Source organism: Clinocottus analis, unplaced genomic scaffold (assembly GCF_023055335.1).
Source record: "Clinocottus analis isolate CAN_PGR_092001 unplaced genomic scaffold, fCliAna1.0.p SCAF_33, whole genome shotgun sequence".
Classification (NCBI taxonomy): Eukaryota; Metazoa; Chordata; class Actinopteri; order Perciformes; family Cottidae; genus Clinocottus; species Clinocottus analis.
The window spans coordinates 1,520,001-1,542,656 of record NW_027176076.1 but is presented as its reverse complement, the minus strand read 5'-3'; the positions used below and the strand labels follow the sequence as shown (position 1 = coordinate 1,542,656).

Genomic DNA, 22,656 nt, shown 5'->3' with positions numbered 1-22,656 from the left:
AATTAGCTGACGTGTGTAATAACTGATAGGGCCTATTGACTGCGGCCTAGTTTACTGTTGTCAAATCAATGCTATTGCATGCAAGTCCCACTACTTTTAAACAAACTTAACAGGCAAAGGGGATGTTCAGGGGTCACTGGAGGGAAATAAACAAGATTGATGCCCTTTTTATTATCTGTTTTTGCTATCTTTCCTCTGTGTGTTACTTACAAATGGCGTTATCGGATATCCATTGTTTGGACTTCAATGCTCCTAAATGGCCTGATATATCGAGCTGAGGCTTTTAAGGTGGTTACAGGGGATTTCTGCCTTTGACTTGGCATAAAAATAAAATGAATTGTGGCTCTGAAAGTTTTAAATATTTATGATTTTCTTTTTTTTTGCAACAGCGAGATAGAATAAGTCAAAGGAGACTCGTATATGTAACTAAAGTAGCGGATTGCAGGAGGACGGTAATGAATGTTTGCGTTTATGTGTGAGAAAAAAAAATGAGGGTCTGTTGACTAAACAGTCTTCTTTTTGAAGGATACTGCTACATTTCTTTCCCCATATGACCACTTCAAGCCATATGTCAGGTTTTTTTTCCACAGTTACCAGTTACAAACCATATTTTTTGCCTTGAATACATGGATAAATGTTTGTACTTCCAATACAATATACAATACATACATAATAATCACAATATGATAAGAACATTATAAAAAAAATATTATAATAATGCTTGAACATATTTGCCAATAATCTTCCCCTAAGATATAACTCTGATTTTATAATTCTTTTCAAAACAAATTTCACAGTGATGATCAGACAGCACAGGACAGAAAGCAGATTCTGCCCTCTTTGTCTGCTAGCTTTGCAACTGTGTGTCAGCATATGTAATTGTTGCAAGCTCCTATAGAAAAAAAACGCTGCCGTCCCTTTAAGTGCTTCCACCAATTCTGATGGCGTGGTGATTTACATATCCCATCCTCCCTCCCCCTTCAGGAGAGCTGAGTGAGGATGTGGAGGCTGCTAGTGAGACCACCACAGACCAGGAGGACCAAACCAAAGACAGAGAAAGTGGGGGGGAGAAGGAGCTCACCAAAGGGACAGGTAAGGCCAATATTTACACCACACACATTTAGGAAACTATTCACAGGAAACATGTGGCCCTGCACCTGAATGGTGCTGAACAACCAGACTCTTGTTAATTTAAGTAAACCTATTTTAACAAAATACTGAGAGCCTTTTAAAGCATTAAACACTTTCTAAAATACTCCCTACTTTCATGCTGCAGGTTTCCAGGCATTCAATCCCATCAGATACAGTTAGGAAAAACTACCAGTTTAGATAATATGTTTAGGTGACATGTGACCCATGTTTTGTCTTTGCTCAATAGGTGATGTAAAGAGAGGGGCCTGCATCTATAATTCCAGTTGAGCCATGCACATGTGATAGCAATGCCCTTTTCTCAACTTTGCTGCGCACACACACAAATACACACACACGCGTGTGCACACGCACACACACACACACACACACACACACACACACACACACACACACACACAGACAACACTTACCTGTGTTTAATGTTATCAGATCGTGATGGTGTTATCTGTTGACTTTTTTATTGACAGGTGTAGTTGATGAATCTTAAGCAGGGGGTCGGGCTTAAGATGAAGGGAGGAGCTTTTAGGCCTGAACGTTTTGAGCAAACTAAATGGTTTAGCATGCATGTGTGGAATCTTTTTCTCTCTGTTTGTTGGATATGTTATGACAATCACTACACCACATGGTGAAAGAAACCTTTAAACTTTGAGTAATGTTTGAGTTTTTGGTATGATTAGGGTTAGTCTTAAAGGCCCTATATTGTTTTAACAGAAGGACATTTTGCAATGAAAGATTACAGCACTGATGATGTAGAAGTACATTACCGGCTAAGGTTCTTATGGCAGTGTTGCACCGTCTAGTTGTTGATGGTACTATGACTATAAATAGTAGTTTTTTTGGCGCTAATTTAATAACACTGATGCTCTGTACGTAGCCAGTGGTAAAAATAGTTTTTCCATAGATTGTCAGATGTGTGAAAGATGTCGACACTTCTTCAAACAAGGATTTTTTGTGGCTACCTTTCTAGATGTGCTGCCCGGTGTTCTCTCCTACCAATGAATGAAACATGGTCTGAAAGTTTAAAGCAAGAATGTATTTAAAATATTGTACAGTGTATGTGCATCACTGCATCTAATTATGTACAATGCTTATGTTTACAGACTGATAACAGGTATCTGAAACATCTGTGAAAATTAAATATAGTTTAATTTTACTTTTGTATGCACACTTTACTTTGTACGCCTGTGTGTTGGCAGATAAGACATCTCTTATTCAATAGAAGAGATTTCTGATAATGATGACACTGAACAGTAACAGGCCTGGATAGATGCTTCTCACTTGTCTAACTTCATGTGTTACTGCAGGATGTTTTGATTTACACTAGTCAGGTTAAAAGCTGGAAAACAATTCAGACCTTTTGCATACCTAAGTTTTTTTATAAAGTGTAGGGGAAAAAACTTCATCACAGTGTTTGAAGCCCAGCCTTTGTAAAATGTCTTTGATATTCGAACTTCTATTTTAAATGAGGCTGAGTTGTTTGTGCTCTTTGAAAGGGCGACACTCTTCTTTGATGGAAGAAATAATGATATGCATGCCTGACTGAATATGGCTAAAAGTATGTTTTAGCACATCAAAATAAAGCACTTTAAAAAGCATTAAAATGAGCTGGCCGATTAATAATTCACTCATACCTGTGGTGCACAGGAAGACGACTCCTCACATTAGGATTCCTCCTTTTTGAAAGGCATGCAATTTGATACAAGCATATTCAGTTCCTTTCCTCCCCTCTGTCAGTCGCTAATCACCAAATAAGTGTGTTTCTGTGTTTTCACAAAGGAAATATGTGCTTGCATATGAAAAATTTACAGCTTCCCAGCAGCTTATTAGAAACGCTTAGTTAAAAATAGCATGTGCGTTAGGGAACCAGGTCTGAGGTTCTGTTTGATGTCAGTGAAAAGGTGGGTGGGTATGTTGGGCTGGTGGGTTCAAGGCTGTGTTGTCAGCGAAAGGTTGACAGCTGTAGTTTAATGGAAGGCTCCCTTTTTTGTACTTCAAACTTTTTCTGATTGGTTATTACAATACCCAGCAAAGCAAGTGCAGAAAAATATATTGTGAGGGGGGGGGAGTAAGGAGGAACTCACAATGCATTTGGTAAACAGAGGAGCGCTTGTTTGGGCAAGTGATTGTCTAAAGATTCTTCTCCAGTAAGCACACAAAAGATGTGCATGTTATGGTGAATATGTTGTATGAGCGTGTTGGCCAACCTGTTATTTATCTGAAAGGTGCTCGGTCTCCAACTGTCTCAGGCTGAGCCTTTCTGAGGTCCATCATTAGAACTATTGAAGTATTTCTTCTCATCGTTGTCATGTAGCTGTTGGAACGGAGCACAACATTGTACCTTTACAAATGACAGTTACTGTCAGACAGACAGCATTAGTGAACACAGAAAAAAGGCTTCCTCCTTTTTAAAGCCACTGTCAATCTTATTTTCTCTTTCTTGTTCCACAGCTCCTCAGTATTCATTAAAATCATTTAGAGGTACATCAGAGGCCTTTGTAAAATGCATATGTATTCAGCATGTCATCTCTTGAAAGATGCCTTCATTATTCTGTTGTTTTTTATTTATCTCAAAGATGATACATACATTTACATGTACAGGCATTCAGATAAGACTATAAGTAATATGGTGCAACGTTTTGTGATTATGCTGTATATTATCATAAGTATGTAGCCTGAAAGAAGAAAATACTAATTAACAGTTGAAGTGAAATATTAAAATCGTAATGTATTTGGACAAAGATGTTCTTGTTGGTTGTATCTGCTATTTTATCACTCAGAATGATTAGTAATTCAAAGGGTCATTTTTAATGCTCGGTATGAAATATGTATACATGGATATCCATGAGGCTCTTTCCTTTCTCCGGCAAAAGGGAAGCGCTTCTGCATAGGAACAGGAACCTTCATTAAGGCAGGTGGTGTATTTATGCACCCGCTGAATGTATGGAGATGCAGCAGGAGAAAGGCAGGGTGGTGAGAGGAGAGGAAATAGCAAGAGCAGGAAGAGGAGGGAGGAGGGGAATAGTTAATACATCTGCAGACTTGGACACTTTGATTGGACACATTCAACATAAATGTTTGAGACAGGTTGTATTGAAAGTTATTAACAGGTACATTATTCTGTCTTTGATTTTTAAGTGATCAAACAATGCAAGCTATTTTGTACATTTTTGGAAATTAGGAATCATTTTATTCCTAATTATAATGTAAATCCTTGTGTTTTTTTAGATGCCATCATCTCAGCCATGTTACAGCCTTTCTTTATTCAAACATGGACATAGTTTTATGCAGTAAATCTCCTTTTACCATCACTTGCTGGACTTTGCCCGTGTTAGCTTGGGCTTAAGTGTTACTGATGTTAAAGTGTGTAGGAGTATTTTTACATAGTTTTGTGGAGCACCAATTAAAGGTGACATGCAGCATTTGATTAACTGCTATCTTTTGGCCAAATAGTGCATATTACGGTATTTTCTTACATAATTATGCTGAAGAGCATTGTGTATACCTCATATGTGTTGAGCATGATGAATATAAACAAAAGAGGTTAAATCTATATTCATACATGATTAAAACTGTATACACAGTGGATCTATTGTTTGATTGCTATGCCGCCGTTTGAAGCATGCACCCGTAGCCTTGTACAAGATAATAATAATAAACAAAAAAAGAGATGGTAAAAAAATTGGGTATTTTAAGGAGACATATCCTAAAAAATAAAATAAAAATATGTGTATCTACACAATGTTCTAATCTAAATCTGTCTTATGAGACTCCTACGGTACTGTAGGTTTTCACTTCGACCATCTAAAACGTGCCTTTAAATTATGTTCAGTTAAATATCCACACTGTGGATGTGAAAGCATTTCATGTCAGGTGTGTTGTGTGCAGGAGAAGCACACTAGATGCTGCATGTCTTCTGTATAATGACCATGGTGGTTAGCATCCCCTAGACCCAGCACTGTGGCATTGCAGTCTGCTCGTGATTTACTGTTCTGCACATTGTGTTGTTAGTCTTCTGGTGTTGCTTATTCAGAAAGACGTACAAAATGTGATACATTGTTCTCCATATAACAATGCAGATATGTAGATTTAATATTAGCAGTGGTCAATGCTTATGGTTAGTTACGTTTACCTTATTGTTACTCTAAGCTGGGAGACATTCAGTGCACTGGTGATTTGGTGTTGCTTTTAAACCCTAAGTAGTATGAGAAATCAGGAGACAGAGCAGTGAAAATGTTTACATATTCATATCACGTCTTTTGAGTGCTTGTCATCCCTCAAATTGTAATTCCTTTTGTCTTTGAAGATAATAGGCCATAAATTGTCCTTGTTTGTGAGCCAACTCCCCAAAAGCTCAGTGTTTATGAGTTTTACCTCAGGGTGTCTAATAGGCAAGCAGTGTCTTAGAGCGCCCTGTTAAGGTGAACGCCATGTCATCCTGTTGTTCAGTGGATTAATAACGCTTCTGCTAATTAATATCTCCTTTCAATTTCATCTAGAATAATTTGTCTTTTTTGCAATTATGTCGTCAGGCTTCATAACATCCTTATACTACACAGTTTGTTTTTGAACTTCATAAATAGTACATTATTTCATAGCTTCAATATTGGCTTCTTAGTTCAAGGTTTCAGTTTTCTTGTTTTTCTTTTTGCACAGAATAATTACCTGAGAAATACAAGAGGAAATGGAACACTGCCCTTTATTGCTCTGGGCTCTGACACAGACTATAGATTACATTTTTGATATAAATGGGAATTAAAAAAAGAAAAAGGCAATATCCAGGTATTGTTAGCATAGCATTATCAGAGAATGACTTGTAGCCTGGGTGAGTTGAATCATCTCCATATTAATGGCACACTTGCCGGGGGAATAGAGGTCAAGAGTTTCTGCATTACGTGGGGCAGAGGCAAGTCAGAAGCCCTCTACACAATGTGAAGGTGAAAGGTTTTAGGGAGTTGGCGATCAGAGGACCCACTTTTTAGATATTGTACCATTGAGGAGCCTTTCGGTTCACTATGCAGAGGAATTTTGGGCTGGCTTCAGTTTAAAGTGATTGGCAGACTGTAGCTGTTCTGGGCAAAGTGACAGTAAAGTTATGCAGCCTCGCTGGTGTGGACGGATTGGATGATAGGTTACGTTTTTTACAACCGGAGGTCTGAAGTTGCCTCTGCGAGACAGGAACTGTGGTAATGAGGGGGCAGAGGCTCCGGAGATGATGAGGACCCCATGTCAGTCAGTAGGAGGGGAATTCCCCTCCGAAACACCAGGAATCTTTTTCCCATCCTTCACTTTTTTACATATCATTTACTGTAAGTCACATTTTGGAATATGGATAAACTCTCCCTCGGACGAAGCCGATTAATGGCAGCAATGATTACGCTGATCGAAAATTTCAATTGCAGATGACCCTGTTCAGTCTTTGCTGTGTTAGTCACTCTGTCCAGCATGCATCTTTTTTTTTTCTGAAAAGCACAACAAGGCTGTGATTGCTCCAGAGACCGGTGCAGTGTGCTGACAGCCCCTTTGCTGCTTGAATAATACAGTCCAGCTATGGGAGGTGAGACAAGGTGCCAAAGTCCAATTCACTTACGGGACTTGACAGCACAAAAGCCTCTGGTTTACGGAAAAGGGGCATGAATTAATAATCACCTAATTGGCTCTTAGGTTTTTTTCTCCACTCCTGCCCTGCCTTTTGTGCTTTCAAACAAAAGTCCACCCTGTGTATCTGTCAGAAGAGGTTTGGTGTGAATGGGGGATCTGTGTCTAATGACCAGGCAGAAGAGGTCAAGCTAACAGACAGACTCCTGACAGGCATTAAGGTCACTGACGGAGGGGGAACACAGAGTGGTCTCTGTGGAGGACTACTTGTGAAAGGGACAAACATTGCTAATCTAGTCAACAACAGAGGTTTAAATACTGTGACATACTGTGGTTGTAGGTCCTACAGTTCCTCAACAGTCATTCAAGGCATAGTTATGAGACTGTAACTTCAGGAAGAACTTGGGCCAGAGTGACAGCATTATTTATGAAAGAGAAAACAGCGGGAATTATTCTTTAATAAAAAACAAAACACACATTTATGCAACATTTTGTGATTTTTTTGTTTTTGTTTTATCCCAGCCACCCTCATCAACATCACATCAGAAAGTTAAACTAGACCTCACCTGTAGTTGTTGGAAGCTATTCTTGACATCCATAGCATATCTCACCTTTCTGTTCTTTCTTGACAACATTGCTCCTGTGATAGTTGTACATCCTGTTCCATTAGGACCTAATGTTTTGGTCATTGGTTCTGATCTGCTCTTATTGTAGATCCATGTCTCACGTGTACAAATCTGTGCTCGGACCCAAGTGTCCAATATGCCACGTTAGACTGTGCCTAATGACAAAAATCTCTATTTCTTTCCCAGCATTCAATGTTGTGGTCATCTTTTTCATCTCCCTTGACACAAAAATAACTGCTACAGTAGTTGGATGTTAGTCATGGTGCTGGTGATGGTGTCGGGTTGTAGGATTCTTAAGAGAAAGCGATTGATCAGATTTATAGTCCTAATTGGCCATGACGAGAAAGACTGTCAGAGTAAGCCCCCATCCCTTCATCTCCACCCCTCTCCCTCTCTCTCTCTCTCTCTCTCTCACTCTCTCTCTCTCACTCTCTCTCACACACACAAACACACACACAAATAAACACAGCACACCCTAAGCTGGAGCCGGGTAGGACCTCTTCTACAGCTGCTCTCTATTGCCTCAGCATAAACAGCCACTCATATTAGCTTATGGAGTATACTTAAAATCAATTATGTTTATGCTCTTAATTGTGAGACTGAGAGGATACGTGTGTCTACTTAATCTATGCGTCATATTTATGTACCTTCTTTGAGGTTTGTGGTACTGATAAAGAAACAAAAAAAGAAACAAAAAAGACAAACGCAGACAGCAGTATTCCCTACTCAATAGGAAAACATATTATCGCTATTAAAAATAATTATGAACCTCACACATGTGACCAATCACTGCGATGGTGACCACAGATGACCATCCTTGTTTTCCGAGAGAGATGACTTCTGGGGAAGTAGCAGTGGACTGAAGTGGAGTTTAGGAGGAGGAGGAGGAATTGGTGAAGACAGTGCCATGACTGAGAGGTTAATGTCAGGGAATGGGAGGTTCCTTTTGTTTAACATTCCCTTTGTTTATTGGCGGATGTGTTTAATAGGATTGACTGTGACTGGACCCTAATAGTGCCTCCCCGGCTGATCCCAGTGTCTCTAGGAGATCTCGCAGGCTGCTCTGTCCAAGGCCAGGTCCCCCACTGGGTAATCAGCTCAACTGCCCTCGTCCTGATTAGAGCTGACATTTTAATGTCTTGAGCAGAAGCGTGGTCAGCCCTGCTTAACCTGACCCCCCCGAACAACCACCCCTCCTCTACCAATGCCCTCTGTTCTCAATTTGCCCTTTCAGGACTGTACAAATCAGGCCAAATTTAACTCTTTATGGGCTTGTTAGGTGTTGGGAAGACACCTGCTTAACTTTCACAGTGAATTCTTTCCACTGGAGACAAAGTGTGATGTTACTGCCGCTCCCCCATGCTGGCTCCGCTGCTAAGCCCTTGCTTAGCTGAGTGCTCAACTGCGGTTTCTTTGTGCCAACTCTAGTTTCTCTTTTTCTTTATGAAATGGGGTGGTTTTAAATGAAGTTTGCAAAGGCTCTTGTGTGAGGCCTTGCTTTGGAGACATGATATTTTGGTAATATTGGTGTTGTTTGCATTAAAATAATTATCTGTGTGATTCAACTTTTGTGCTTTAGGGAAACACTCACTGTCACTGTATAGGTGACTATAATAGAAATCTTTTCAATGATTGGCAGATACCCGGCAATAACATTTCCACAGACTGAGCACGGAAGCATGTCTGTACCCTGTGAATATGCTCGAGTATGACTAATAATCTATCTGATGGCATCTTTGAGCCCAATGGCATGTTCTTATGTCTTGAAAATCTTTGAGTTAAATGAAAGCTTGTTGTCATATGCGGCCTAGCTTTGAGACAATGTTGAGATTTGCTCAAGGGCTTGAAAAGAGGTTTTCTAATCTTCTGTCTTCTTATTCTCTTTGTCACAGTCCACTTGCACATAACTACAACACACAGGAGAAGGATTAGCTGGTTACAGAAATGCCAGTGAAACGGAGAATTTCACTGGAAATCCCTTGCTTTTGGAGACAAAGAACTGAGGATTTTACAAGCTGGGTCAAAGTGTAGGCACTGCTTGATTTAAACATGTATTTCCTGATCCCCTAAAAATGGTTTGATAACTCTTTTTCAAATATTTAAAATGTTGCTGATACAGAACTGGTCAAAATATCAAAAATAATAAGCAGAATAATAATAATAAGTTTTGTCACAAGACTACCACTTTAAAATACTTTACATTAGCTGATATTTGAGCATCACTTCCCTGTGAAATATGAATGCCCATAAACTGTTATACAGTTAAAAAGTAATTACAGAAACAAGTTGTTTTTAAAGTTGAGTCTGGGGTGGATCTCTTTACCTTTCTTGCTGTATGACGAGGTCGGAAGATGTTTATGTACCTTGTCTCAAGTTAAGAAACTCATGTGGATTGAAAATATGTGGTGAAACCTAAAGTTGCACCCTGTGGCAAATTAATATTTTCATTAGCGGTTTATGGTGTTGCATGATATCTTGACAAGCCAGCATAGAAAGAGACAGCTCCCCTGCAGCAGCATGGGAAGACAAGCAAAAAGTGATCTTTTTTATGGGGGGACATGAATTGGATAGCAACACTTTATCTTTCCAATTCCCATTAAATGCAGTTATATCACATTTAAGAAAGGCATTCAAAAGCCCTTTATCCACAGTTGTATTGATTGACCTGCTCCCAGGCTGCCAAGTCCTCACCTTGCCTCGACATGTCTGCTCCTCTCTTCATCCCTCTCTGTTTGTGTGCCTCTTTGTGAATCTGCAGCAGTGTCTGGCCACTCGGAACGGCACCAGTCCGATTCCCCAACCCCCTCCAAAAGGCCGTCTTCGCGGTCTGAGACGTCCGAGAGTCCGCTCTCCTCAAAGCGTCCCAGGACAGCTGAGAAGAGCGCTACGGAGCAGGTGAGAGTTAGAAACCACACAATTATGGTAATATTGATGTCTTCAGTGCTCAAAACTCAGTTTTTAAAACTCTTTGAATTAAGGGACTCTTGCTAAAGGTTATCCCATCCTCAAATACCAGACCCTCATTATGAGCTTGAAAGTTACACACCAATTAAAAGAAGAAATGTAAAAATATACTTCTAATCATTTTTAGTTAGTTATCTCTGACCCTTTTTTATGTTTTGCAGGGTTGTTTTTTTCAAATCTCAAACATTTTTTAGCCTTTCTGCTGTAGTTGCACTGCTAATTGTGTATAAGGTGGAAAATCAATATAGTATTTGACAGATGAGAGCACTTTGAAGTAGGTGCCAAGACTCAGTGGTGCTCAGTATTACACAGTTGTCTGTGATCAGAGGGATCTGCCTGCTTGAGGGAAGGAGGGCCCCAATCTTTTGCCTGATCTACAGCTCCTCTTCAAGCAGGCCAACTGTGCTCACCACATCCATTTCACCCTATTAACCCTTTATGCATCTGTTTTTCCCCTCTCTGTCTCTGCCTCTCTACCACCCAGATGTACCAGTGCCCCTACTGCAAGTTCACCAACACAGACCTGAATCGTCTAAGAATGCACGTGATGACGCAGCACTCTGTCCAGCCCATGTTACGCTGCCCATTATGCCAAGACATGCTCAACAACAAGATCCACCTGCAGTTCCACCTCACACACCTTCACAGTGTGGCTCCTGACTGTGTGGAGAAGCTTATTGCCTCAGTAAGTCCTTTGTTGTGTTTATTTTGCACATGATTGGTTATCGGGTGGTTGGAGGTGTTGAAGTGTTAACTCAATTATCATTCTGGCTTTTTAATCATTTCCATTACCAACCTGCATATTTCAAGGAAACTTGAACTTTTGTTGGATTACTGTACAAGATTGGCAGGGCAAGTACACATTTTTTTATGCTGGTCACACAGCGCCATTGCAAAGAAAAAGGAAATGCATTATCCATAGTTTATATACGTCGGTGAATGCAGTGTCAGAAAAAAGCCCAATAGAGGAACAAATGTATGACCATGCTGTCTGGATAAGATGTATTGTATACATAGAACCAATCTTAGATTTGATTACAATTTAATTATAATAATTTACATGAAACTACAGCCAATTGTGCTGTATAGGCCCAACACATTGCTACTTTTACATGGTACGGCCATCAGATTGCAGACAATGGGTCAGGTCAATGACTAGTGAAAGGAAGCAGCAATGCCAAAAAGATAGCTCTTAAACAATTCACCCTAAAGTGGCTGCCTAGCTGTGAGAACAATTGTCATTCCTGTCTTCCCTGCCAACATTCAGTCCTTTATCAAACACAAAGAATACTGTTAATTGCAAAATGGCTGCAGGCGATCCCATTGGCTCATTGAAAATGATTGGCCTTTTTTAAGACACATATTTTTCTCCTCTTTTCATTGTCTTAATGTGCCCATCATCAGAGGGCCTTTCTCCAGCTCTTTTCTAATCACAGTCATTTGGGGAGAGGAACTCATAATCTGTTTTTGTATTTTTTAATGATTTCAAGATGAGCAAGTCTCTCAGCTCCCAGTTAATTTATTACTACCCTGACATTCTTGCCATGTCTTTGATCACCTGTGTCCTTGTCAAAACAAAGCTTTTCATAATGAAAATTTTGAATAATTGGGACACAGATTAATCAAAATTGAATGAACAGTTTTCCCACTTCATGAAAGTCAAGTACCCACAATGGAAATGTTATTATTCACTAGAAATCAGGTATTGTATAAAACTATGTCTATGTACAGACTGTGTAGAAAACAAAACACTATTGTCAATGTTTAGGTCCATTCCTACGGGAAATAACAAAATAAGATGCTAAATTTGTAGCTTGAGTCATGTCGTCTTCAACTCACGTTTTGATCAGAGTTTTCTACAGAGAGAAAACTTTCTTTGCTTCTTTGTTTTCTCGTAAATCACTGAGCAAATATGTTTTCTGTTCTATACTGTGAAGCTAAAGAGCCGACTGGACGTTCACAAAATAAAACATTACTCTGTCTGCTGCCTAGCCATCTTCATCCCCCTTCTAGAAAGTAAATGGCAAGCACATTAGGATGGTATATGGCAATATTTATTTATTTTATAGAGGTAGTAATGTACTGAACCACTACAAGAGGACTGTGATAAAGCAGAGGCAATATAACACACTTTAAAGCTCACACTTTTTTATAACTGGTTAATGCAGATGAAAAGATACTTTATCCTTTTCACATGTCTAAGGAGACCAGACTAATTAATTATGATATAGGTTACTTTTATTTCTTGCCGAGCATGCATAATGATGCGTTCACTCTCCTACCCTTCATTCACTCATCATTTTTGTACTTACTCATTGCTTTCCTCGCCACCCCATATGTTTCATGCTGGTCTCATATACAGTACATCTTTGTGTGTGTGTGTGTGTGTGTGTGTGTGTGTGTGTGTGTGTGTGTGTTTTTATATATATATATATATATATATATATATATATATATATATATATATATATATATATATATATATATATATATATATGTATGTGTATGTATATATATATATATATATATATATATATATATGTATGTGTATGTATATATGTGTATGTATATATATATGTATGTATATATATATATATATATATATATATATATATATATATATATATATATATATATATATATATATATAGTTGCCAGTCCTCCTGTTCACTCACTCTATGTCTCATTTTCTGTCTGTGTAAGATAGGGGTAATGAAAATAATTGTGCTTCATTAATTCTGAGTCTGGCTGAATGATAGCCATTTTGAACTATGTTTCCCAATTAGGCGGTCCAAATTAAAAGTGACCTTGGGATACCCTGCACTTTCTACTAATCGCCTAATGAAGCCGTCGTCTAGAAACAGTCCACTTTGTAATGTAAATCATTGCTATTTGGTTTTGTGACTTTCAATGTTGGATACATTAATTTCCTCTTTTCATTTTGAAGAGAGAAAGTGGTAGCAAAAACAAAGAAATAAATGCCGGATGTTTTCTGTCAAATTTGTGACAATACTAAATACATTCTGTACTTTGTGGTGTAAAATGTTAACTGCTCTACTTTATCTTGAAACTCCTGTTGCTTGAGGATGATTCTGCTCCATTTGAATCTGGCCTGCAGGCTATATGACATGCTACAGTACATTCAGCTGTCTTCTCGCTGTGATCACTTCAGACATTTAAAAAAATCATTACCTAAAAGGACTACTTATCATTCTTAAAGGGTGAAAGGTGAAAAATGCCTTAAAATGTTGCTTCACCCGTGAAACAGAACGGCAAAGAAGAGGGATGTGGTGGAGTAGTATGAATTAAAACGCAGCATGTAGAGTAAAGGTGAATAATTTGTTTGTAAAATCTTCCAACCTCACCAAGTTTCAGCCAATGATTATTGTTGAATAGAGAACGCTTATTAATGATTTTGATGAATTATCAAGTGTTTGGGGTGAAAAAAAGGTTATCAGAAAGAGACATGAATCAAGTTAGGGAAGAGCAGTGAGAATAAACAGAGTTTGCTGTCCTTCACACATGATTAACTTTCGAGAACAGGGAGTACCTGGGTTTTTCTCTGTACATTTTTAAACAATAGTTATTCGTCCTTGAAATATTGAATTAGCTCATTTAAAATGCAAACCTTATTTTCAGAAATGAAATGTTTTTATTATGATTATACTGTTTTATTAAGGGACACACAGTCTTATTTAGCATTTATTTATTTTGAATTGGCACTTATAACTAGTTCTTAAAATTCTGAAGCTGATGTTATAGTTTACCTACTTTTCTCCTTTACTGCAGTTGTCATTTTTTCATTTGTCTTATTTTATTAGTCTCCTCATAAAGCTTTTAGCTGGCTGAAATATTGTAAGACATAAGGTCAATCATCCTAATTGCGGCAGCAGAAATAGGTAATATATATATATATATATATATATATATATATATATATATATATATATATATATATATAAAATATAGGTAGATAGCTAAAACACAGGACAGTGAAACTTAACATTCATATCAATAAGTGATGTTTCGAGCTAATGCACTTTGAGCTTTCTGATTTGTCTAACCCCCTTCTTGTTAACCGTTTGGTGTATCCTCTTGCTTGTGTCTAGTCTTCCTGCAATCATTTAAACTTGAAAATAAACTCCACTATCACTCAGTGTGATTATTCACAATGGAATTTATTTGTGGTTTGTTTTTACAGGTAACAGCATCTGAAGTACTGCCAGCAAGCATGTTCATACCTGTACCTAGTCCAGAGAGAGAGTCCCAGAGCACCCCTCATGCTACAGCCAACTCTAACTCTGAAGATACAAAGAAGCAAACTGGTTAGTATCTGACTTTTAAAGATAGGGGAATTGATTTTTTCCACATACAAATTAATGCTAAATGTTTTTATAAATACATAAATCAATTACAGTAGTAATCTATACTTTATGATAGTGACCATATTATCACCATATGGGAAGCCATTGCTGAGCGTACACTGAAGGTGACTGGACTAAATAATAACCCTTTTTAAGTGTATATGTGTACACTGGTGCAATACTAAATCAGTTGTTACTAGATAGACTGAAAATGAAGAAGCATTATTCAGGTGGTTTAGTATTTTTCAAAATACTATGTAAACATTTTGGCCAGACAGTGTAATTAAAGACAATGCACGAGTGTCATGCTAAAGCCTTCATTCACAACAAGACAATATTAACAATGGTTGGTGTTTGTGCACCTTGTAATAAGTAATTGTCTTACATCTTTACACCTTCCCAAGAGTGCCAACATATTGAGTGCTGTATTGTCTTTTTTGACCTACTTTGGAAATATGCATCATTGCAAACGTCGACACTTAATGAATTGCTCTCTTATTTTGGTTTATGCATTCACAGATGCATCAGATGCTGACCCAGAGAAGGGAGTGTCAAACGCTACAGAAATAGCTGAAGCTCGTAAGTCCCCTCTGGAAGACCAACAGTCAGAAAGGGATGATGCCACAGGATTCTTGTGCTGGAAGAAAGGCTGTAATCAAGTGTTCAAGTCCTCCAACTCCCTCCAGATGCACTTCAATGAAGTTCATAACAAAAGGCCCCAGTTGCCTGTTTCAGATCGCCATGTCTACAAGTACCGTTGTAATCAATGCAGCCTAGCCTTCAAGACTGTGGAGAAACTACAGCTTCATTCCCAGTACCATGTGATAAGGGCAGCCACCATGTGCTGCCTTTGCCAGCGAAGCTTCAGAACACTACAGGCCTTGAAGAAACATTTAGAATCCAGCCACCTGGAGCTAAGTGAAGCTGATATCCAGCAGCTTTATGGGGGCCTATTGATGAATGGTGACATTATGGTAATGGGGGACCCATCCCTTGGTGAAGAGCATGGAAGCCTGGGAGAAGATGACAAAGAGGGAGAAGAAAGTGACCCAGAGGAAAAACAAAGTCCAACAGGCAGTGACTCTGGTTCACTGCAAGAGGATTGTGGATCTGAACCTAAACGTGCTTTGCCATTCAGAAAAGGCCCCAACTTTACCATGGAAAAATTCTTGGATCCATCTCGTCCTTTCAAGTGCACTGTATGCAAAGAGTCTTTTACACAGAAGAACATTCTTTTGGTCCACTATAACTCTGTCTCCCACCTGCACAAGGTGAAGAGGGCTCTTCAGGAGTCCACTACTGGCCAGCCTGAGCCTACCAGCAGCCCTGACAACAAGCCATTCAAGTGCAGCACTTGTAATGTGGCATATAGCCAGAGTTCTACTCTGGAGATCCACATGCGCTCTGTTCTACACCAGACCAAAGCTAGAGCAGCCAAACTTGAAGCAGCAGGAGGGATTCCTAGCTCTGCAAGTACCACTGGTTTAAGTGGTGGGGGTTCCAGCATCAGCACTTCAACATCTAGTCCAAGCCCAGCCAGCAACTCAACTACTAGCTCTACAAACCACAGTTCTTCTGGACCTCAAACAGGTCAGAGTATTCATGGAGGAAACCATATGAGCCAGACTCACAGCATTGAAAGCCTGGGAAATTCTTCAGTGAGCTGCCGTTCCTCACCATCTGAGAACCATGAAGTCAAAAAGTCCAAATTTTCCGACATGCTGTCTGCTAGGGGGCTACAACAACAACAACAACAACAGCAACAACAACAGCATCAGCAACAACAACAGCTTCAGCAACAGCAGCAATTGGCGCAGGCTCAAGCCCAAGCTCAAGCCCAGCTTCAACAAGAGCTTCAGCAGCAGGCTGCTCTTTTGCAATCACAGTTATTCAACCCAGCACTTCTGCAGCACTTCCCAATGACAACTGATTCACTTCTCCCCCTGCAACAGCAGCAGTTGCTATTCCCTTTCTACATCCCTGGAGCGGAATTTCAGCTAAACCCGGAGATCAACATTAGTGCCTCAGCACTTGGCCTTGCAGGATCATCCACCTCCTCACTGCTGGAGGATCTAAAAAACTCGGCCCAGCAGGCCCAGCAGAGTTGCTTGCAGCAGCAATTGATGCATCACCATTTTCAGCAGCAACATCAACAACAACAGCAGCAGCAGCAGCAGCAGCAGCAGCAACAGCAGCAGCAGCAGCAGCAGCAGCAGCAACAGCAGCAGCAACAGCAGCAGCAGCAGCAGCAGGCTCACTCACAGGCTCAGGGGCAGATGGCTTTGCTACAACAGAGTGCATCTCTTCTCCAGCAGGCGGAAAAAAAGCAGAGACTGCTCTCCTCTCAGAATGAGAAAGACCGAGAACTTCAAAGAGAGAAGGGCAAAAGTGATAAAAATGAGGAATATCTTCACAAAGATTCTACGGACAGTAAGCCAAGAGAAAAGAAGGACATTCAGCATATTTCAATAAACATAAACCATGATACTGGCTTGCCTCCACCAAGAATTGCTTCAGATGCTCGAGGAAATGCAACCAAAGCCTTGCTGGAAAATTTTGGGTTTGAGTTAGTAATTCAGTACAATGAAAACAAACAGAAAGCTCAGAAAAAGACAGCTGGACCTACAGGATCAAGTGGTCCAGGTGGGATAACAAGAGTGGTTGACCCCATTGAGGGATTAGAGAAACTGGAATGTGAAGCCTGTGGGAAGCTGTTTTCAAACATACTGATTCTAAAGAGTCACCAGGAGCATATCCACCAGGCTTTCTTTCCTTTTCGATCCCTTGAGAGATTTGCCAAGGAATACAGAGAACAGTATGATAAACTCTATCCACTGAGACCCCCTACACCAGAGGCTGCTCCTGCTCCTCCACAGCCTGCTCCTCCACCTCCTCCACCCCAAAGAGCTCCCACACCAAATATTCCTGTCTCTGCTGCCTCACTCACGCCTCCAACAGTATCTACCCCACAGCCGCAAGTTCAAATGGCACAAATTCCCTTACCAATGGATTTGCCCCTTTTCTCGCCGCTCATGATGCAGGCCATGTCTCTCCAGTCCTTGCAGCCTCACCTACAATCTGTTGAGCCAAGCCTGGCATCAGACCTGGCCCAGCTTTATCAACAACAGCTTACTCCAGCCATGCTACAGCAGCAACAGAATAAGAGGCCACGGACACGCATCACAGATGACCAGCTTAGGGTGCTGAGACAGTACTTTGATATTAACAATTCGCCAAATGAGGATCAGATTAAAGAGATGGCAGACAAGTCAGGGCTACCACAAAAAGTCATAAAGCACTGGTTCAGAAATACTCTTTTTAAAGAGCGACAGCGCAACAAAGACTCACCATACAATTTCAATAATCCACCAACAACAACTTTAGAGGAAACGAAAATTGACTCAAAACCTCCTTCCCCTGAACCTCAGAAACAAGAATACTATGGAAGTAAGAGATCATCCAGGACCAGGTTTACTGACTACCAGCTAAGAGTGCTACAGGACTTTTTTGACGCTAATGCTTATCCTAAAGACGATGAATTTGAACAGCTCTCTAACCTACTGGGCCTCCCCACTCGTGTTATTGTTGTTTGGTTCCAAAATGCTCGCCAGAAGGCAAGGAAAAATTATGAAAATCAGGGCGACGGGGCAAAAGAAGGCGAAAGACGAGAATTGTCAAATGATCGCTATATCCGCACTTCAAATCTGAACTACCAGTGCAAGAAATGCAGTCTGGTTTTCCAGCGTATATTTGATCTAATAAAACATCAAAAGAAGCTGTGTTACAAAGATGAAGATGAAGATGGGCAGTATGACAGCCAAAATGAGGATTCACTGGATTATCCCAACGATTGTTATACTCCCTCTGGGTCTTCCTGTCACACCCCAATGCCCTCCTCTTCAAGTCTCTGTCCACTTCCACCATCCACTTCAGCATTCTCACACCTCCCATCCACTGAGAAAGAGGAGGCCTCACCAGCATCGACCTCAACCCTCTATGATGAGAAACCCAAGCTGTTACCAACAATTTCTGCTGATCCACGAGAAAACCAAACCTCTATTAAGCAGGAAGTTGTGCATCAACCCCAGTCTGAGCCACAACACCATAGATCCCAAAGAGAAGAGAAGATTCAAGCTATTTCCAAGCCCATCAAACATTCATCTCCTTCCTTCTCTCAGCAACAACAGCAGTGTGGTCCCTCAGCCTCTCAGACAAGCCAGGCCTCATCACAAAGCCCTCACGTGAGCCTCAATGAACACCTGTCCTCTGCTACACAACAACTTGCACAACAGATGATCCCATATCAGTGTGAGCAGTGCAAGATTGCCTTTCCCTCCTTTGAGCATTGGCAGGAACACCAGCAATTACACTTTCTTTCTGTGCAAAATCAATTCATCCACCCTCAATTCTTAGACCGTCCAATTGATATGTCTTTCATGCTATTTGATCCCAACAATCCTCTACTGGCAAGTCAGCTACTCTCTGGGGCAATGCCGCAGATTCCCAGCAGCTCTGCCACCTCTCCGTCCACCCCCACTTCCACCATGAACTCCTTGAAGAGGAAGTTAGAGGAGAAAGCTGGCACAAGTCCAGGAGAGAACGACAGCACAAATAGCGGGGAAGAACGACAGAGAGACAAGCGGCTCAGAACCACCATCACACCTGAACAGTTAGAGGTCCTTTATCAGAAGTATTTGTTAGATTCAAATCCTACACGTAAAATGCTTGACCACATTGCTCATGAGGTGGGATTAAAAAAAAGAGTAGTGCAAGTCTGGTTTCAAAATACCAGAGCTAGAGAGAGAAAAGGTCAGTTCAGAGCAGTAGGGCCAGCTCAAGCTCATCGCAGATGCCCTTTCTGTCGAGCTCTTTTTAAAGCAAAAACTGCCCTTGAGGCACACATTCGCTCTCGTCATTGGCATGAAGCCAAACGTGCTGGATATAATTTAGCTCTTGCTGGTATGTTACCTGAACAGGAGGGTATGCAAATAAAAATAGATGCTCTTGATACATCAAGCTACTCCCAACTGGCCCCAACAAACAGTGATGGGCAAAGCTCATCTATGTCACCAGTGAACAAAAGCATGGATTTGTCTCCCAGAGCTTTACTGAGTCCATCATCCATTAAGGTTGAAGGGATGGAAGATTTTGAGAGCGCAACTATGTCCTCTGTGAACCTCAGTTTTGATCACAGCAAACTGGATAACGATGACTGCTCTTCGGTGAATACAGCCATCACTGACACAACCACAGGTGACGAGGCCAATGCTGATAATGACAGTGCTGATGCAAAGCACAGCCAAAATAGCGGTGATTACCTATCTAAGTCTGGGGGCATAGCCCCCACCCTTGAAACAGATGACCAGCTGTCTTCTGGGCTGGTAAGCCCTGCAACTAGCTATTATACTAAGGATGAGTATAATGAACATATAATTGATCACAGTGAGACATCCAGCATGGCAGATCCCTGTTCACCAAGTCCTGGGGCCTCGGGTACCAGGAGCATCGACAGCGGAGATCGACCTGGGCAAAAGCGCTTCCGAACCCAGATGACTAACCTCCAGTTGAAACTATTGAAATCCTGTTTTAACGACTACAGGACCCCCACTATGCTGGAATGTGAGGTACTTGGCAATGACATTGGACTACCAAAGAGAGTTGTTCAGGTGTGGTTTCAAAATGCTCGTGCCAAGGAGAAAAAGGCAAAGCTCAACATGGCCAAGCACTTTGGAATAAATCATACATCTTACGAGGGCCCGAAGACAGAATGCCCTTTGTGTGGTGTCAAGTACAGTGCTCGCCTCTCTGTTCGTGATCACATCTTCTCCCAACAACACATATCTAAGGTAAAAGATACCATTGGCAGCCAGATCGATAAGGAAAAAGAATACTTTGACCCAGCCACTGTCCGCCAACTGATGGCCCAGCAAGAGATGGACCGCATTAAGAAGGCAAATGAAGTTTTAGGACTGGCGCAGCAGCAGGCTATGCAGCAACAGGGTTTGTTTGATAACCCTGCAATGCAGGCTCTAAATCTCCAGTCAGCTTATCCAAATCTGCAAGGCATCCCACCTGTCCTTTTACCAGGGGTTGGCAGCCCCTCTCTTTCCAGCTTTAACTCCTCTAATTCAGGTATGTATCCGTTTGGATTCTACACTAATTTATTATATAAGAATATTATACTATAATTATTATTATTAAAAGCTAAAGCTTGAGGTACAGAATTGGAGATCTGTTTTATAACTGAAATGTAACATCCTAACCAACTACAATAATCACATATTGAACAAATTGCTCACTCTGACTAACTTTGGTTCTATGAAGATTACATAAGCTTATTATCACTCTCATTTGTTTACCTCCGCTGTGTGTATATCATGATGAAATGTATATTTACTTATATTGATTTATTTCTTTCAAAATTAATTGTGAAATACACTTATACATTTTTGTCTGTTTGAAAAATCTGCAGCTTTAACTCCTCCAAAACCTTCAAACCTCCTGTCCATGCCTGGTGCCAGTGTTCCCTCACCAAGCCTTCCCACATCCGGATTACCCAACAAGCCCCCCTCCTCATCGTCTGTTGCTGGGTCCAGCCCAGCTCAGACAAACATGTCTGCTTCCCACTCAAGCCCTACATCCACCTCCACTTCCTCAACCACCCAGTCGGGCTCCCAGCCTGAGCCTCCCAAAGAACATGATGCTGAGAGGGTAAGAGAGAAGGAGAAGTCCAAGGAAAAGACAGAGAAGCCCTCAACCCCATTGTCAACTGGAAACACCCCTGCCCCTTCCACTTCTGCTGCCAGCGCCAAGAAGGAGAAACCAGATACAGCTGTAGCTGCCACCTCTATGCCCACACCTGGCATGGAGTATGTGGTAGACCCTGCCCAGCTTCAGGCGCTGCAGGCAGCTTTAGCATCAGACCCTACAGCTCTCCTCACAAACCAGTTCCTGCCCTACTTCATGCCTGGCTTTTCCCCATATTACACCCCACAGATCCCTGCGGCTCTCCAAGGGGGTTACTTGCAACCTATGTATGGTATGGAAAGTCTCTTCCCCTATAACCCAGCATTGTCACAAGCACTGATGGGCCTGTCTCCAGGCTCCCTGCTGCAGCATTACCAGCAATATCAGCAGAGCTTGCAGGAGGCACTGCAGCAGCAGCAGCAGCAGCTTCAGCAGATCCAGCAACCCAAGGCGAGCCAAACTCCAGGTCCCTCTCAACCCTTGGGGGATCGCAAAGAATCTGCCAAAGATCCAGTGAAAACAGAGCGGCAAAAGGGCAAACCCCATAGGGAACCCCCCACTTCCTCTTCTTCTTCCTCCTCTCATAATAAAGTACCCTCTGAGCAGAAAGAGATGGATGGCAAAGCTATGGACCTCCATCTAGACCAGTACATCGTCCCCAAGGTGCAGTGCAAACTGGCATGCCGCAAGTGTCAAACAGTTTTCACCAAGGAAGAATCGGCTATTAACCACCTTAAATCTAACTGTTTTTTCGGTCAGTCTGTGGCAAACCTGCAAGAGATGTTGCTGCGTGTCCCTGGTGGCGTAGATGCAGGGGCTGGAAGTCTCTATGACTGCCTGGCTTGTGACACTACATTGGATGGGGAGAAAGCACTCAGTCAACACCTGGAATCGGCATTGCACAAACACAGAACAATCAAGCGATCAGCCAGAAATGCCAAAGAGCACGCTACTAGTTTATTACCTCACTCTTCAGCCTGCCTCCCCAATCCTAACACCGCATCTACCTCGCAGTCTGCCACTCATTCCATCAGCAGCCCTCCTCTCCCGCCAACAACATCAGCCACCATGCCATCCTCTACTGTCTCCTCTTCCCTGTGCTCCTCTCCTACTACCCCACTCAACACCACAGCTGCCGGCAAACCATGGCCCCAGGCCCCTTTCTCCAGAGCTTTAGCTGGAAAGCCCAATGCCAGTCCCTCCTCTTC

General features: G+C 41.3%; 1 protein-coding gene across 2 annotated transcripts in view; it reads left to right on the top strand.

Annotated features, from left to right (window-relative positions):
• The window catches only part of zfhx3b (zinc finger homeobox 3b), an 87,525-nt gene that overhangs the window by 59,697 nt on the left and 5,172 nt on the right, over window positions 1-22,656 (top strand). The window contains exons 5-10 of one of the 2 annotated variants that reach the window (XM_068595978.1): window positions 985-1,092; window positions 10,132-10,268; window positions 10,822-11,022; window positions 14,539-14,662; window positions 15,221-20,833; window positions 21,174-22,656. The exon at window positions 21,174-22,656 is cut by the window's right edge and continues 5,172 nt beyond it. In XM_068595978.1, the coding sequence (XP_068452079.1) occupies window positions 985-1,092; window positions 10,132-10,268; window positions 10,822-11,022; window positions 14,539-14,662; window positions 15,221-20,833; window positions 21,174-22,656 (7,666 nt within the window). The remainder of the gene's footprint in view (window positions 1-984; window positions 1,093-10,131; window positions 10,269-10,821; window positions 11,023-14,538; window positions 14,663-15,220; window positions 20,834-21,173) is intronic. The other variant, XM_068595979.1, reaches the window with a different exon arrangement.